Below are 17,872 nucleotides of genomic sequence, written 5' to 3' on the forward strand. Positions count from 1 at the left end.
ACGCACGCCTTCCTCACCTGGTTCTTCCCTAGGGATGTTCACCGGTCTCAGCTAATGATCGAATATCGACGACTAGATTATCTTTCCTTAATTAATGTTTCCAGCCTCGGCCCGTTCTCTCTCTCTCTCTCTCTCTCTCTCTCTCTCTCTCTCTCTCTCTCTCTCTCTCTCTCCTTTAACATCAATAGTGATATTTGTCGTGGTTTTTCGCTACTTTCTTATCTCCTCTCGTTTTTTTTTTCTCCACCTCTTTCGCCTTCGTTCTCCTCCTCGCCTATCCTCTCTCATCACCATCATTGTCCTCCTCCTCTTCCTCCTCCTTCTCATCATCCCCATCATCATCATCGTCACCATCCCTATCATAACCACGCGAACACCACAAATCCGAGACGATGGAGATTACCCGGCCAGCGGGATATGACGATCAGCATGCGTGTGGAATGAGAGGTAGAGGAGCAGGGACACGAGAACCAGCTGACGGGGAAGAGATCGAGGGAGGCAGGCAAGCAGGGAAACAAGGAAGCAGGAAATGTGAACGAGGATAAAGTGTGTGGGAGAAAATTGGCGAGGTTAGAAGCATATGAGAAAAATAGAGGTTATGTTAAGCTGCTTTAGTGAAGGTTAGGTTAGGGATAGGTTAAGCTAGTTTAGTTCCTAATTTAAACTATCTCTGTGTCATGTCCGAGTTTAATTTAAGTGGAGACTGACGTAAGATTTTAAAAGATGCGTACATGTGTGTGTGTGTGTGTGTGTGTGTGTGTGTAATTCACCTCGGTCGCCTCCTGGTCACCCAGCCAGTCTTCCCCATTACGGAGCGAGCTCAGAGCTCATAGACCGATCTTCGGGTAGGACTGAGACCACAACACACAACACACACCAGGAAAGCGAGGCCACAACCCCTCAAGTTACATCCCGTACCTATTTACTGCTAGGTGAACAGGGGCCACACATTAAGAGGCTTGCCCATTTGCCTCGCCGCTTACGGGACTCGAACCCGGGCCTCTCGATTGTGAGTCGAGCGTGCTGTGTGTGTGTGTGTGTGTGTGTGTGTGTGTAAGATATGGGTGGAGTGGTGTCAAGATGTGATCTCAACGCAGGGACACATAAGAAGGATAAATGTTAAATCGGGAGGGTAAGTGGAGGGAGGAATGAGAACGCAAGTAAGTGGATGGGAAAATGGAGATGATTATGAGGAAGTGGATGAGACGAAAACAGAGAGACATGGATAGGCACAGCAATATGAAAGAGGGGAAAAAGTGTGTGTGTGTGTGTGTGTGTGTGTGTGTGTGTGTGTGTGTGTGTGTGTGTGTGTGTGTGTGTGTGTGAAGCAGTGACAGAACAAATGAGCGTAGGAGTGGAGGGGCGGTAAGTTGCACGAATGGGCGGGTGGGTGGGTGGAGTGAGGACACGGGCGTGGGTGGGTGGAGTAGTGGGGTACGTGGGCACCAGTTGTGGATGCCTGGGCAGTCCTCAAGTCGCTGTCTCACTGGGAACAAGCCTTATGGAGTTGATGGCAAGGGCGGTTCTCCTGCTCCTCCTTCTGCCACTCCTGCAGGGGACGCTGGCCATCCCCACTGCCACACAGAAGGTATACATAAACCCCCACACTCCCTGCCGCCCCTCCTACACCCTTCCCCCGGCTGAATTAAGAGGCAGATGGAGTGGTAGGGATTTATGGCAGGGGGCGCCGCAGATTACGGTGGTGGAGGTAATGGTGGTGGTGATAGTAGCAGTGGTGGTGATGGGGGTTAGTGTTGGTGGTGGTGGTGGTGATTAGAATGATACTGATGATAATAGTGGTAGTGGTGGTGATGATGGTGATGGTGATGGTGGTGGAGTAAGTAAAGATAGTGGCAGGAGTGGTGTTGACTTTGATAGAAGTGATGTCGCAGTTACAGTAGTAGTAGTAGTAGTAGTAGTAGTAGTAGTAGTAGTAGCACTGGTGATAATATTGTTAAAGCGTTTCTGGTGACCGTGGTAATAGTGGTAGTGGTAATAGTAGTTGTGGTGGTGGTGAACTAAGAGCTACTAGAGGGAAGGAGGGAAGGAAAGGCGGGCAGGCAAGAAAGGAATGCCAGTTTGAAGCAGCTGTGTGTTGAGGTGAAGCATGCCTCTCTAATGTGCTGCACTGTGGGGGCGGTGGGGTGAGGTGGTGCTCCAGGTATAGAGCGGTGGTGCATAAAGCTAGTTAAGTTCACGTGTTACTGTTTGACGATGGTACAGTTAGTCTTTTTATTACTACTATTATTTTTTTGGTTAGATTAGGGTAGGATAGGGTAGGGTAAGTTAGGTTAGGTTAGGTTAGTTTTGGATTGGGTTAGGTTAGGTTAGGGTTAAGTTACGTTAAACTAGGAGACAGTGATGGAACATTTGTTAAAAAGTTGAACATATAAATCTCATATGACTTCATTTCACTTGATTTTTTATAGTCAGAGCCATTATATAAGTCCCCCTCCCACCATCCCCTCCCCTCTCTCTCTCTCTCTTTCTCTGTAATCACGGTCCACTCCTCCTTGGCCTTGTTCCCTGCATGCAATATCCAGATTTTTCACTCTAGTATTTGATATTGCATTCGTTCTTATTCTTTTTCCCCTTATTTTTCATTAATTCTACTCTTTTTGTTACTCGCGGGTTACCTTTGAGCAGAGAGAGAGAGAGAGAGAGAGACAGAGAGAGAGATTAAAAGCAAATTCATCACGTGACCAGTGGAGATTATACAATGAATGCGTGAAAGGTGCGGCATTATTATCATTATTTATCTAGTGGCGACACAATTCATACATTTTTTCAACACTGTGTAGATTCAATGGTGATATTTCTCCAACTTTACGCGTCTCGGAATCAAACGGGAAACTTAACCCCTTGAGTATACCATGACGCGTTTCCATATTCATTCTGCTTACTATTTGGTGATTTTATACAGCTTCAGAAATTCATGATGGGCGATTAAAATAGTGAAGGCTGTGGTCATTAATCTTTTGACGTCCATAGACCCTTCTTAATGTCAATAAAATGGTCTAATCGTACATAAAACTCAAGGTAAAAATGTATCCCAGTACTGAAGGGATTAAAATAGTGAAGACTGTGTCCATTAATCTTCTGACCTCCATAAACTCTTCCTAATATTAATACAATGATCTAGTCATGCATAAAACTCAAGGTTAAAATGTGTCCCAGTACTGAAGGGATTGAAATAATGAAGACTGTGGCCATTAATCTTCTGATCTCCATAGACTCTTCCTAATGTCAATAAAATGGTCTAATAGCACATAAAACTCAAGGTAGAAATGTGTCCCACTATTGAAGGGATTATACAAGAAACAGTACAGCAATTCCTCCGCTAGCGTGAACATCTGCAATTCTCCGTGAGTGCGTGACGCGTGAGTTAAGGAAAGCATGCGTGACTATGGAAGGAAATGTAAGAGTGAGTAAGAGTGAAAGAGCGTAAGTGTGATGTGTGGGTAAGTATTGGTGTGCGTGAATGTCCGTAAGTGTAAGTGTAAGTAACCGTATGTGTAAGTGTGAATTAGCGTGACTGAGTGTGTACAGGTGTGAAGTGGCGTGAGTAAGTTAGTGTTGGCAAGCGTGAATGAGTGTGTTTCACTGTTTGATCTGCTGCAGTCTCTGACGAGACAACCAGACGTTACCCTACGGAGCGAGCTCAGAGCTCATTATTTCCGATCTTCGGATAGGCCTGAGACCAGGCACACACCACACACCGGGACAACAAGGCCACAACTCCTCGATTTACATCCCGTACCTACTCACTGCTAGGTGAACAGGGGCTACACGTGAAAGGAGACACACCCAAATATCTCCACCCGGCCGGGGAATCGAACCCTGGTCCTCTGGCTTGTGTGTGTGTGTGTGTGTGTGTGTGTGTGTGTGTGTAAATAAGCGTGACTGAGCGTGAATTAAAGTGAATGAATGTGAAGGAACGTGACTAAGTGTGAATAAGCGTGAGTGAACGTGAATTTACCTGAATAAACGTGAATTTGCGTGAGTAAGTGTGAATAAGAGTGAATAAAGGTGAATGAGCGTGAGTATGTGTGAATAAGCGTGACTGAGCGTGAATTAAGATGAATAAACGTGAATGAGCATAAGTAAGTGTGAATAAGCGTGACTGAGCATGAATTAACGTGAATAAACGTGAATGAGCGTGAGTAAGTGTGAATAAGCGTGAGTGAGCGTGAATTAAAATGAAGGAGCGTGAGTAAGTGTGAATAAACATGACGAAACATGAGTAAGGGTGAATAAATATGAAGGAGCATGAGTCAGCGTAAATAAGCGTGAGGAAATATGAACAAACAAACAAACTAACTGACAACAATAAACAACTCTTTTTTTTATTCCGGTAACGAAGCGCAATTTAATAACTTTATATATTTTTTCTCTTTTTCATCTATTTTTTTTTTTTTTTTTTTAGCGAAAGTGTTTAATTCTAGTATTTTTGAAGAGAATCAATATTTAGTGTAGTGAATATTAAATGGATAGCGAGGTCAGTGCAACACGACAGGGTCTAGCGAGGGGGACGTGCTACTACAGTGTATACAAGGAGCTCTGCTGGCTTCTGCTATCTTCACTATTGCTCTTATGCTCTCCGTTTGTTTATCGAAGCTAGCATCTGTCTTTTAATCAATCCGTCTATCTATTTGTCTATCTACCTGACTATTTATCTGTGTGTCTGTCTATCAGTTTATCTATTTAGTATTTACATATCTATCTATAACTGTTTCATGTTTATCTGTTTGTCCATTTATCTATCTATTTATCTATCTATCTATTAGTTTACATGTTTGTCTGTTTTATCTCTATCTAAATACATATCTATCTATCAATCTATCTATTACTATTTATATGTTCATCTGTTTTATCTGTCAGCGTCTGTGTCTGTTTATCTGTTTGCCTGTCTGTCTGTTTATCTACCCACGGAAGAAGGAAACATCTATCACTCTATTCTGGGAAGTGCTGGGTCATACATAAACAGCGATGAAACCTTCGTGTCTGTCCTCGCCTCTGTGCGATTTACTAACTCCACCTCTGTGTGTGTGAGTGTGTGTGTGTGTGTGTGTGTGTGTGTGTGTGTGTGTGTGTGTGCAACGTCAGCTCAGCGCCGCCGCCGTTGTTTCACGTATTGCTATTGTTTTTCCGGAACTCAGCAAGACAAACAGCGCCACCTCAGCAGTATAGCAACGAGGTGCCTATTGTGAGAAGTTACTGCAGCTCGTATGGTTTACCGCACGTCAGCTCTCTTGACGCGGCTCTTGGCGACGTTATCAGGAAATCACTCTTACTGCCGACGCCGCATGCATACCCCAGACACTCTATACTTCCCGGAAAGGCGAAGAGGGACGTGGCGAGGTGTTATACATAGACCCTATTCCTAAGATATCTCAGCGACGTGTCTTTTATTTAGCAGGCTTCAGTGCGGGGGTTGTTGTGGGTTTTCGACGGTGTGTTTGTGATTCGAGATGGTTTAGCAAATATTCCGCATTGTAGATTTGAAAAAAAAAAAAATAACATAAAGATCTGATTCGTCTTATATGGTCTTTGAAAATAGTTGTTTTAAAAGAACCAAACATTTCAAAATATATAACTAGCAACAGAACAACGTGACATGAGCAGCCAGCGGTGTGTCATGTGTGAGTTTAGCGGTTACCGTGCTCAAATCAACACCTCAACACCTCACGTCTCTTCCTTCATTCTTAACTACAGTCCCGAGTACAAATTCAGGTTTATGTGACCATGTTAATATGATAGAGGGCCGCTGGGAGCAACAGTAGTAGCAGTGAGGGTCGTAGGGCCACGGGCGGCGGTGGCTGGTTCATGTTATAGCCAAATTAGTGTTACCTAACCCCACGGGAGTCTGTGGACCATCTGGATTAGACGCCCCAACCAGCCCCGCCCCGCTCCGCCCCGCCCCGCCCTGTCACTCCCTACCTCACCCTGCCCTACGTCACCCCGTCCCGTCACGTCCCGCCCCAGCAATGATGAAATACTTGCGCGTTACAAAACACACACACACACACACACACACACACACACACACACACTAATACGGGTAATAAAAGCGAATTAGGGATTGTTAAATTGAGGGGAAAGAAAGATTGGAAAAAGGGGACACGGAAGAATCAAAATGAGAGAGAGAGAGAGAGAGAGAGAGAGAGAGAGAGAGAGAGAGAGAGAGAGAGAGAGAGAGAGAGAGAGAGAGAGAGAGAGAGAGAGAGCACCCCCATAGTCAAGGCACGCCAACACAATGCCTGAGCGCCTCGAGTAACAACCACAGCGGAGAAAACTTGACGGGCTTAACGCAGAACGCTAAGGTGGTAATTTTCATAATAATAACCATAAGAAAAGGCAGCATGACACTAGCGACGAAAATAGAAGCCGTGTTGAGCTCAGTGCAATAAAGGAAATGAGTTGAGCACATGAGGAGGGGGTCTGGGCGGCGGGCGAGTCATTAGTCAGAGCTGCCCTGGGAGGCGTCACTCAGGCCACACTGGGACACCGTATTCTTGAAACGTCTCAGCCTCACGTCATATTCCGAAACACTTCTACGCCGTTCCTCCAATGCAATGATGATGCTACTTTGGTTTTTAGGGTGTTTTCTTGTGATTTTAGTGAGAGATTAACAAAATTTCGACATTACTGGCAGGAGAAACTCTTGAGAATCAGCTAATACCGTTTTTTGTAGCCTTTGAAAATAGCCGTGGTGAGAAATCCTGCACGTTTTTACATGTTCACAAAATTTCTACGTGATCGACATGGGAAACACTCTTGGGAATCTGACTATTATCGTTTTTGTGTCCTTTGAAAACAGCAGCGGTGCGAGAACAAAGCGTTTCACAATGTGGGCTTCGGCTCCTATTGTAAAAGACGTCTGTGCTTCACCTCTACTATCTCAAGAGGGTTTATTTGAATTTACACGAGTTTTTTTTTAAGGTGCTTTTATAGTTCTAGAGGCAGAGTGACAAGACTTTTACATTATTAACTAGAGAAACACTCTTGAAAATTTCGCTGTGGCCTTGGAAAATAGTCGTGGTGAGAGAGCAAAGCGTTTCTGAATAAGGACCTTGGATACGCACTTTTCAATTGATTGTAGTGGAATTATAGAGATTTTCAAGGGAGATTTCATGGTTACAGTGATAGTTTAAAAAGGATTATGGGTATATACATATGAAAACTCGAGCAAGCATCCCCGTGGCCTTTAAAAACAGTCCTAATGAAAAGGCAAACCGTTTCAGAATATGACTCAGGCTATCCTGGTAACGCAGAATGCGGGAGAAGGCAAGACTGAGAGAGGAAGGGGTGTAGTGGAAGTATAGCAATAATGCAGGTGGCCTTTCAACACTCCTCTGACACACACACACACACACACACACACACACACACACACACACACACAGACACTTACATCTATGTTATATTGTTATTCATGGTCTGTTACGGTACTTCGCCTCAACAACTTCATGCATGACTACTAACGTTAAGATGCTCGCAGATGCGAAACGTTTCAATAGCCATAAACGTTCCTTCCTTCCTTCCTTCCTGCACTGTCTTCCATCCTTCCTGCCTGTATATATTTCTTACTTTTATTTAATCAATTTACATACTTATTTGCATACAGTGAGCTGACTGACTGACTGACTGCCTCACTAACTGGCTGATTGACTGACTGACTGCTTGACTTACTGATTGACTGACTGACCGACGTACTAACTGGTTGACTGACTGACTGACTGACTTACTAACTGGCTGGCTGACTGACTGATTGACCGACTGACTGACTGACTGACTAGCTGACTTGCACAAATACGTCTTTTATGTTCATCTTTTCTTGTTGTGCACCAATATGCAACAAATAACACACACACACACACACACACACACACACACACACACACACACACACACACACACAGAGGACGTGTATCAGCGAGGAAATCTGATCTTAAGAGGACACGCCAAGAAACGTAACGAGAGAGGAGGAGATAAGCGTGTCTAGAAATAGTTTTCCAAATACACCAGTAAATCAGTGGAATGTGTGTGTGTGTGTGTGTGTGTGTGTGTGTGTGTGTGTGTGTGTGTGTGTGTGTGTGTGTGTGTGTGTGTGTTCAGAGAGGAAATACTGAGAAAAAAGAGAAGATAATATAATTTCCCTCACTCTCCTTGACACATGAATAGAAAGAGAGGTAGGTTTAGTAAAAGGAGAGATAGTAATGGATAGATAGAATAGAGAAGGGGTTTAATAGAAGCAGGTAAACAGAATCCTATTATAGGTTGACTTGAAACAAATCATACACACGAGAATTTCCCTCCAGTAGCAAGTAATACAAGTGACACAACAACACAACACAAGTACAAGCAGCAAAACTTGACCTCGCTACGGTCGATGCTCTCTGCACCATCACCACCACCACCACTCCCTCACACACTCCACTTCCCCGCCACCACCACCACCACAACCACCACCACCACCGCTTAAGACTACCATCACCACGACCTTGTGCAATGTCTCCTCCCCCACGCACTCTCTCTCTCTCTCTCTCTCTCTCTCTCTCTCTCTCTCTCTCTCTCTCTCTCTCTCTCTCTCTCTCTCTCTCTTCTACCACAACTATTACCGTGACAGCCACACTCAATCACTTCACATATGTTCCTCCATCTTCACCTCGTCCACACACTAGCCATATGCTCCTCTTCACCTCCACCTCTTCCACTTGCACTCATCCATAGGCTCACGTGGTTTACTTTCCTTGCACAAACACACACACACACACACACACACACACACACACACACACACACACACACACACACCTTACTTTCACAACTTCGAGACAATTATCTCTTACATCACCATACGTAGAGTGGTACATACCCCCCATTCTCTCTCTCTCTCTCTCTCTCTCTCTCTCTCTCTCTCTCTCTCTCTCTCTCTCTCTCTCCGGCTAAGATTATCGATTTAGTATCATGCATCAATTCTTCATCTGAGAGATTTCTGCTTCCCGACACGAGCTTTGTATGAGAAGCTGGCCCACCATAACTCTATTCCCCCCTCCTCCTCCTCCTCCTCCTCCTCCTCCTCCTCCTCCTCCTCCTCCTCCTCCCTGCTGCTTCTGTCAGGGGGGAAAGGGGAACTGCAGAGAAATATGATGATTAGCAGGCAGTGATGTACTAAAGCAAGCAGGGTTGATGTTCTTTCCGTAAAAAAAAACAACACATGGATTATAGTTACGGTTTTGAATATGATAATTAGCTATAGAATATACAGAGAGAGAGAGAGAGAGAGAGAGAGAGAGAGAGAATAATAATGTTCCTCGTGTTTACATTAACGTTTTTACTCACTCGAGACAACATGTTGGTGATATTATTTCCCCTCTCACGTTCATTTCCCTCTTTTTTCCCCTCCCTCCATCTCCCCTGCCCCATCTTGCCGTTTCCCTTCCCTTGTCTGGTTCCTTATCCCAAATATTACCCAAGAGTCCTCTCTCTCTCTCTCTCTCTCTCTCTCTCTTTGTCATGACCTAGAAAATTTATCATATTATACTTTAGAGATACGTATAATTTTTATCTTTTAATCACACGTAACGAAGAATCTGGAAGCATTATATGATGCAGTAGAGAGAGAGAGAGAGAGAGAGAGAGAGAGAGAGAGAGAGAGAGAGAGAGAGAGAGAGAGAGAGAGAGACTTAATTATTCAAAAAAACAGGTCAGAGGAAGAAAAATTACATAATTGCATAGAAAACAGACTCCAGAGAGAGAGAGAGAGAGAGAGAGAGAGAGAGAGAGAGAGAGAGAGAGAGAGAAAGAAAGGGAAAGCAACAACAACAACACTACAACAGTACACATAGTAGTAAACAACAACCAACACGCGTATATGCTACAAAATGTGGCTTAATTTTTTTTTTTTTTTTCCCCAACACACCACGTCAGGCTCAATATAATCCCCCTTTCCCCTTCTTCCCCTTTGTATCCCCAGCAGGAAGCCCAGGTGACGGGAGGAGGAGGAGGAGGAGGAGGAGGAGGAGGAGGAGGAGGACAACTAGCGGCGGGATGGAGTGGTGATCGACCCGTCAGGAAGGTCTTCGCTCCAGCGCCCACTTCCCCACCACCACCACCACCACCACTACCTGAGCTTCCCACCCCCGTCAACCCCTCACCACTCCCTCTTCCCCCGCCGGCAGGTAAGTGTTGCATTTTTTTTTTTTTTTTCGCTTTTTTTCCGAATTTGCGCATGAATCGTGTTTGAGCGATGCATGGAAAATGAGAACATGCCTAAAATAACTCGATGGCCTTATGCATATCCGTTTTCTTTTCCATTTTCTTTTTTCCATGGTTTCTTAATTTTCATTTTTCTATACACGGTGTTTGCTCCTCCTTAACTTTTTTCTTATTTCACTTAACCCCTTCAATACTGGGACACTCTTTTAGCTTAAGATCTATATAGGATTAAACCATTTTATTGACATTAGAAAGAGTCTATGAAGGTCAGAAAATTAATGGCCAGAGTCTTAACTTAACGACATAAGTTTCTGAAGCTGTATAAAATCACCAAATATTAAGCAGAATGAATATGAAAACGCGTCATGGTACTGAAGGGGTTAATGAGTGCTTAAATGAATACTCAGGTGACAGCATTTTGATTTGTGTTTGTAAAAAAAAAGTATACTTCTATATTTGCACCAATGGGAATTTTGTAACTTCCTCTTAACTGTAAACATGCATAATTTTTGTCAATAAAACTTACTAATTATAGGTAAAAAAAAAAAAAAAAACGCCGTAAATGATGAGTTAGCTACTTTTTTTTTTTTTATTATTTACTAAGCTTTTTCTTTAATCTCTTCCTTCGTGGGTAACTGACTGAGCAATGGAAATAAAGTAATAAGCTATGAAATGTCCAAAATAACCCACCATGCAGCTATCGCGTATATACATTTAACCCCTTCAGTACCATGACACATTTCCATATTCATTCTGCTTATTATTTGGTGATTTTATACACCTTCAGAAAACTTATGTGGGGAATTTAAAATAGTGAACATTGTGGCCATTAATCTTCTGACCTTCATAAACCCTTCCTAATGTCAATAAAAATAAATAAATAAAAAATCGTTTAATCATACTCAAAACTCATGGTAAAAATGCGTCCCGGTACTGAAGGAGCTCAATGCTTCTGTCTTCCAATGCATTTCATACTTTTGTTCATTTTGTTTCCTCTTCAACTCTTCCTCCATTATTGTCTTTCTTCAAGCGTTCGTTCCATCTATAGATTAAACATGTTATCTCTCTCTCTCTCTCTCTCTCTTCTACAATATTTTACCTTTCCATGCGCAAATTTTTTTATTCTGACTATCCTCAGGCAAACTATCTTCCAATGTATAACTTTCTCCATTTGTTCCTTCTCTCTATAAGATTCTTTTCTCGAGGCTAAAGAATGGAAGCGTTAAGTCTCCTGACAGATATCAAATAATCATGTACCTTCGATCCTTTTATGTCTATTCTCATCGTTAAGGTATGAGTTAAAAGTGCAGTAGAGGTCAATGTCCCCAGGAAGTGTTTGGACAAAGTGGAGGCGCCTGAGGGAGCTGTCACAGATACGAGTATTCATTCACAGTGCACGCGATTCCGTTTTATTTCACGTTTCTTCAGTTACATTGTTTTGATACGAAGAGAACAGCGTTATCCTGCTCTACATATGTGCTATATACATCACTACATCGAATGCTGGTGACGTGTGTGCTCCTGTCTATTGGCTCCTGTCAATCATTGAAATAGGAATGAAGCGAGTTAGTAGTGTCGCGTCTTTGTACTTCTCTTATCTAGCTCATCAATCTTCGCGTGTTTTGTTTCTAGCACACACCAAATCTTCCGCTCTGTGTGTGTGTGTGTGTGTGTGTGTGTGTGTGTGTGTGTGTGTGTGTGTGTGTGTGTGCTGGATATTATAAATGCCTCTTCTATACCCAGCAGTCCACGCCGGCAGGACAAAACACAGCATCACCTACCACTCTCGACGCCTTCATGCTCCATCACCGCCAAATGACAAAACTCACCGCGGGAGGAAATTCAGACTCACCCACACACGCACCCCCCACCAGACTAAGTCCCTCAGAAGATCCCGCACCAGACCGACAGCTGAAAGAAAAGCGAAAAGTAACAGGAGGCACAAGAAGGAAAGAAGAAAGAAGATAGTCTCCGCCGCGCGGCCCGCTGGAGTGGGTGACACGGCTAGAGCCTCTTATGGTGAGTCTTTCATGCTTTTAATGAATTATTTCCACTATTAGTGATTGTTTTTCGTGTCACCTTCACTAGAGCATGTACATCACTCAAATGTGTCTTTGCAGTCATCAGCGATGTCACAGACGCAAACAAGCAAAAGCAGCAGCAGGAGGCGCCTCTCTTGTCTTCACCTGCCAGACCTAATGACTACAGCCAGACTCCACGGGATTACGGTAACTCTGATAGCCGTCCTGGGGAGGTTGTGTCAGGAGAAGCCGTACGTCCCCTCAACCGGGCTGCTCTGAAGAGCCTGACCTCGAGACACAATGGCATAATTGATTCTGACACAATTGTGAAGGACGGACAGATATTCCACAGACACGATGCCAGGGAGGACAGGGGGGAAAAAAGCAGGGGCCAAAGTCGGCGCCGACATGCCAGGCGAGGAGACCAGCTGCCCATATTCGATGAGGCTTTTCAGCGGGACGTGGGGCACAGAGGAATAGTTGATCCCATAAGCTATTTCACGGCAGAGGCCCTGAACAGAGGTGGACACAGCCAGACTCGAGTGGCGGGCAACATGCGCGGCGTGGACGGATCAGCTGTGACCCTGAGTAGAGGCAAGGTGACCCAGGCTGCGGTCATTCTTGGAGACAACTCTTCCTCCAAAGCACAAGTCACAGACCACCATGGAGCAAATGATCCCATTCTCGCCTCTACTGTGGGTGCTGACCAGCGGAGCGGCTCAGCTGATGCCCGAGCCAGAGCTCCCGACGCCGCCACAACCCACGCACAGATCGAGTTTACTCCCACTTCTCACTATCAGACGGAGCTCGGTGAGCACGGTACTGCCTCGGCTCTCTCCACCCCTGATGGGGAGTCTACTCTTGCCACTCTGGGCGGCCAGGCCAAGCGCGGCTCATATCTAGGCACAGCACACTCTAGTACCATGCAGGAGCCTCACTCAGCCAACCACGACCAAACCCAACCCTCTTTCGAAAACGAAGGGACGCAGGAACAGAATGCCAAGAATAAGAGTCACGTGCTAATGGATATGTCAGACATGGTGGACAGCATCATAGAGACAGTGCACCAGCCATACCTGCCGCAGGAAGCAACCCATCTCCCACCAGATCCGCACCGTACCCGACCAGAAACCAAGGCGGTGCCAGCCAAGGAAGGCTTGGTGGGCGGCAACGGAGACCCTCCTAGGGAGAGCGAAATTGGCCGCGTGGCTCAACAAGAGTACCAGGAGCAGGAGCGTGGCGGAAGGCAGGTGGCCCCTCAGGCAGCAGGCCAGGTGGACAGTGCTACTTACTACCATGGGCAACGAGGGGCGCCTCCTGAAGGCAGTGACTGGAATGCACTGGCTGAGGGCTACAGGTATGACCCATCCACGTATTACAATTTTGACTACCCAACTGACTATCGCACAACAATCGACTATGACTCCCCGTACCTGGACCTGGAACCAAAGGTCTTTCACGTGCAGCCTCTGGAGCTGGACCTCAACACTCTGTACCCCACGCCAGCCCCGCCCCCGCCCCTGCCGCACCCCCACCTAGACCAGACAGAGGGCCACTCCCCAGCTGTTGTCCACCACCTGCAGACCACAACTCCCGCCCTGCCACCACACCAGCCCGTGGCAACTCCAGACCATTCACAGACCCCAGACCAACCAAATATTCCAGACCATTCCCAGACCCATATTCCCGACTATTCCCAGGCCAGTATTCCTGATTATTCCCACTCACCTGACTATTCCCAGCCCAACATTCTTGATTATTCCCACTCCCCAGACCATTCCCAGCCCAGTATTCCTGATTATTCCCACTCATCTGACCATTCCCAGCCCAATATTCCCGATTATTCCCATTCATCAGACCATTCCCAGCCTGGTGTTCCTGACTATTCCCAGCCTGATATTCCAGACTACTCCTACTCCCCAGACCATTCCCAGCCCAGTATTCCTGATTATTCCCATTCATCAGACCATTCCCAGCCTGATATTCCAGATTACTCCTACTCCCCAGACCATTCCCAGCCCAGTATTCCAGACTATTCCCACTTACCAGATTATTCCCAGCCAAATGTTCCAGAGTATTCCTATTCATCAGACAGATCTGATATTCCAGATTATTCCCACTCCCAAGGAAACTCCCAGCATATTCCAGATTATTCCCACTCTCCAGACCATTTCCAGCCCAATATTCCTGACTATTCTCATTCACCAGACTATTCCCAGCCAGACATTCCAGATTATTCCCACTCATCAGACCATTCCCAGTCCAATATTCCTGACTATTCCCACTCTCCAGAACAGCCCAATATTCCAGATCATACCCAGCCCTATATTCCAGATTACTTCCTAGACCTCAATCAATCCCACATTCCAGACCATTCACAGCCCAATATTCCAGACCATTCCCAGCCAAATATTCCAGACCATTCCCAGCCCAGTATTCCAGACTATTCCCAGTCTCCAGGCCATTCCCAGCCCAGTATTCCAGACTATTCCCAGTCTCCAGGCCATTCCCAGCCCAGTATTCCAGACTATTCCCACTCTCCAGACCATTCCCAGCCCAGTATTCCAGACTATTCTCACTCCCCAGACCATTCCTGGCCCAGTATTCCAGACTATTCCCAGTCTCCAGGCCATTCCCAGCCCAGTATTCCAGACTATTCCCACTCTCAAGACCATTCCCAGCCCAGTATTCCAGACTATTCTCACTCCCCAGACCATTCCCGGCCCAGTATTCCAGATTATTCCCACTCCCCAGACCATTCCCAGCCCAGTGTTCTGGACTATTCCCAGCCTGATATTCCAGGTTATTCCCACTCCCCAGACCATTCCCAGCCCAGTATTCCAGACTATTCCCACCCTGATATTCCAGGTTATTCCCACTCCCCAGACCATTCCCAGCCCAGTATTCCAGACTATTCCCACCCTGATGTTCCAGACTATTCCCACTCCCCAGACCATTCCCAGCCCAGTATTCCAGACTACTCCCAGCCTGATGTTCCAGACTATTCCCACTCCCCAGACCATTCCCAGCCCAGTATTCCAGACTACTCCCAGCCTGATGTTCCAGACTATTCTCACACACCAGACCATTCCCAGCCTGATATTCCTGATTATTCCCACTCCCCAGACCATTCCCAGCCCAATATTCCAGATTATTCCCACTCCCCACACCATTCCCAGCCCTCTATCCCTGACTCCCAAACACCAAATCAGCCCCCCACACCACACCAGTCACAAATACCAGACCCCTCCCTGCCACACCTTCCAAATCAGTCCAGAGGAACAGGCCAGTCTGACACACCTCCACATGCCACCACTCCAAGATTCCCTTACACCTCAGACCCACTGCCAGACCATGTTATTCCAGATTATTCCAGAACACCAGACCACATTCCAGACTACCCCCTAACTCCTTATTACCCAAGTTCAGGTCAACCTCTAACACCAGACCATCACACTCCCTCTCAGTCCTCAGTCCAAAGTTCATTCCCCAGTCCCCAGCAGCATCATGGTCCTGCCTCACTGCCCATTCCAGACTACAGTCCAGCTCTGCCTCCACATTCAGACCACAGAGAAACCAATCAGCCCTCTATTCCCAGACCCTCACAAAGCGGGGTCCTTGAAGCAGCAGGTGGGGCCAGGGACAGCATGGGATCAGTACAGACAATGGCAATGGGGGTGCCCTTGGTGCCTGGTGAACCTGGCAGTTCTCAGATATTGCCCAATGGTGAAGGTGGTCCCATACTCAATGTCATAACAATGCCAGTCAACCCAGGAATGGACACATCAGTGATGCAGCGGCGACCTGGGGCAGTCATTCAGCCAGGACAGAACATTCCAGGGGCACCTGGTTACAAAATTCCTGCTGGGTTTAGAGGTTACATCAAACTGAGAAATGTCATGCCTGCAGAGGGCAACTCCCGGCTTCAGCTGGAAGGTTTCAATGCACAAATGCGCCTCACACCACATTCATCTGCTTCAGGCATGGTTTTTGCATCTGTCAGTGGTTCGCAGGCATCACAGAGACTCACCAGCGAAGGTGGTGTGCCGGGGGTCCACTTCACTCTGAGTGGGGGTGATCGCCGCCAACAGTACCGAGCTCATGGCCAACATCCTTCCATGCGAGGAGACCACAGGTATGCAACAGACCATCATCAGAGGGGTATTGGTCCAGCAGCAGGACATACAAGACCTTCACACAGAGGTCAGCCAGGTGCACCTTTGGAAAGTGGCTGGCAAAATGGTAGAGACAGAGCCTCAGTTTCATCCACTGCAGGTTCTTGGAACCGAAATCCAATAAGAATGCAAAGTAATTCCTGGAATGACAGACACATTTCTCGACAGAATGAAGATCCCTGTACCTACATCACTATAGTATGCAGGGTTATGGTCGACAACCTTGGCAACAGGAGACAGTGCAGACCTTCATACAATAGGCACTGTTAACAACCTACCATCTCCACAAATACTGAACAGTTACAGCATCCATCATCAAGCATCAACTCTTACAGAATAACTTATATTGTTGTCAATTCACTGATTAACAATTTTCAGATGTCATTTGCTCACTTGAAACTGTAAATCCCAAACCTTAATCCTTTATTCAACAGCTGCTCTATGATGAATGCTGACTGACTCATGCCAGCAACAGCATAAGAGCATATCTTGGTCCATGTTTGAAACAGACAAACATTTCTCTACAATGCCCATATGTACAAGGCATGCATGTGTTACTTTAAGTTACATTTGCAAACCTGATAGATGGACAAAGAAAACTCGGTAGTTCTTCCACCCATATATTATATATATATATATATATATATATATAAAAATAAAATAAAATAATAAAAAACTCACAAAATTGACCATGCTTTCCTTTTCCCAAGTACTGCATATATGAAAATATCATAAACTTACTAACTCATGAAAAAAAATCAATATATACATACACAAACATGTAAGTGAAATAGTATAATACTACTTGAAAAAAAATAGCACAGTTCACAGAAATTTTTTGAGAATATTCTATATTGGGCCATGCTTGAGTTCACAAAATGTTTCGACCAATCAAAGACAACTGTCTTGAGCTGCAAGAGAAATATACAATTACCATCTGCACATGATTCATTCATACACAGCATAACAATAAAACTCCTCAGTGAAATATTGACATCAGTGTTTTCAGAAGTCTAACATGTGTATGAACATCATGTCTACTGAAGTATAAAGCCATGACACAAACATCTCTTTCCTCACCTGATGTCATGATTCGCTGCTGCAAAGTTCCATGACGACAGAGGCTGCTCAAAAGTTCACACCAGTCAGTCTTTGTCATCTGATAGTAACTAGAAGGCCTTCATCATCAAGACCTGATCAGCACCCTCTGAAAAACATGAACACACACATGATTACCAGAAAGTTAGTGAAACACAGATCTCCTGGACCCTGCACCATACTTTGTCCCCACAGCTCCTAGCACATCCCACATAGGGATGGGTTTGACTTTAGCCTGGAACTACTCTTGGCACATGTGATTTCCTGAAGGTTGATGAGCAACTAACAGGACAGTACATGTGCCTACATGCACACACGCACACGCACACACACACACATATATATATATATATATAT

At 45.5% G+C, this 17,872-nt stretch overlaps 1 protein-coding gene across 1 annotated transcript; it reads left to right on the forward strand.

Moving 5' to 3' along the window:
- The first annotated feature begins 1,378 nt into the window (after window positions 1-1,378).
- LOC123509470 (mucin-12-like) lies at window positions 1,379-17,106 on the forward strand. The gene is made up of 4 exons (XM_045263758.1): window positions 1,379-1,588; window positions 9,980-10,184; window positions 11,968-12,240; window positions 12,342-17,106. Exons 1-4 carry the CDS (start codon window positions 1,379-1,381, stop codon window positions 16,685-16,687), a joined length of 5,034 nt encoding a protein of 1,677 aa, XP_045119693.1. The 3' UTR covers window positions 16,688-17,106.
- The last annotated feature ends 766 nt before the right edge of the window (window positions 17,107-17,872 follow it).

The sequence above is a fragment of the Portunus trituberculatus genome, chromosome 27 (assembly GCF_017591435.1).
Source record: "Portunus trituberculatus isolate SZX2019 chromosome 27, ASM1759143v1, whole genome shotgun sequence".
Classification (NCBI taxonomy): domain Eukaryota; kingdom Metazoa; phylum Arthropoda; class Malacostraca; order Decapoda; family Portunidae; genus Portunus; species Portunus trituberculatus.

Bases quoted from the DNA above. Each gene is read 5' to 3' on its own strand.
- LOC123509470 (XM_045263758.1), top strand. From the start codon at position 1,379: ATGGGCGGGTGGGTGGGTGGAGTGAGGACACGGGCGTGGGTGGGTGGA. The intron at 1,589-9,979 runs GTATACATAAAC...TTGTATCCCCAG, and splicing joins TCCCCACTGCCACACAGAAG to CAGGAAGCCCAGGTGACGGG. The intron at 10,185-11,967 runs GTAAGTGTTGCA...TATACCCAGCAG, and splicing joins CCCTCTTCCCCCGCCGGCAG to TCCACGCCGGCAGGACAAAA.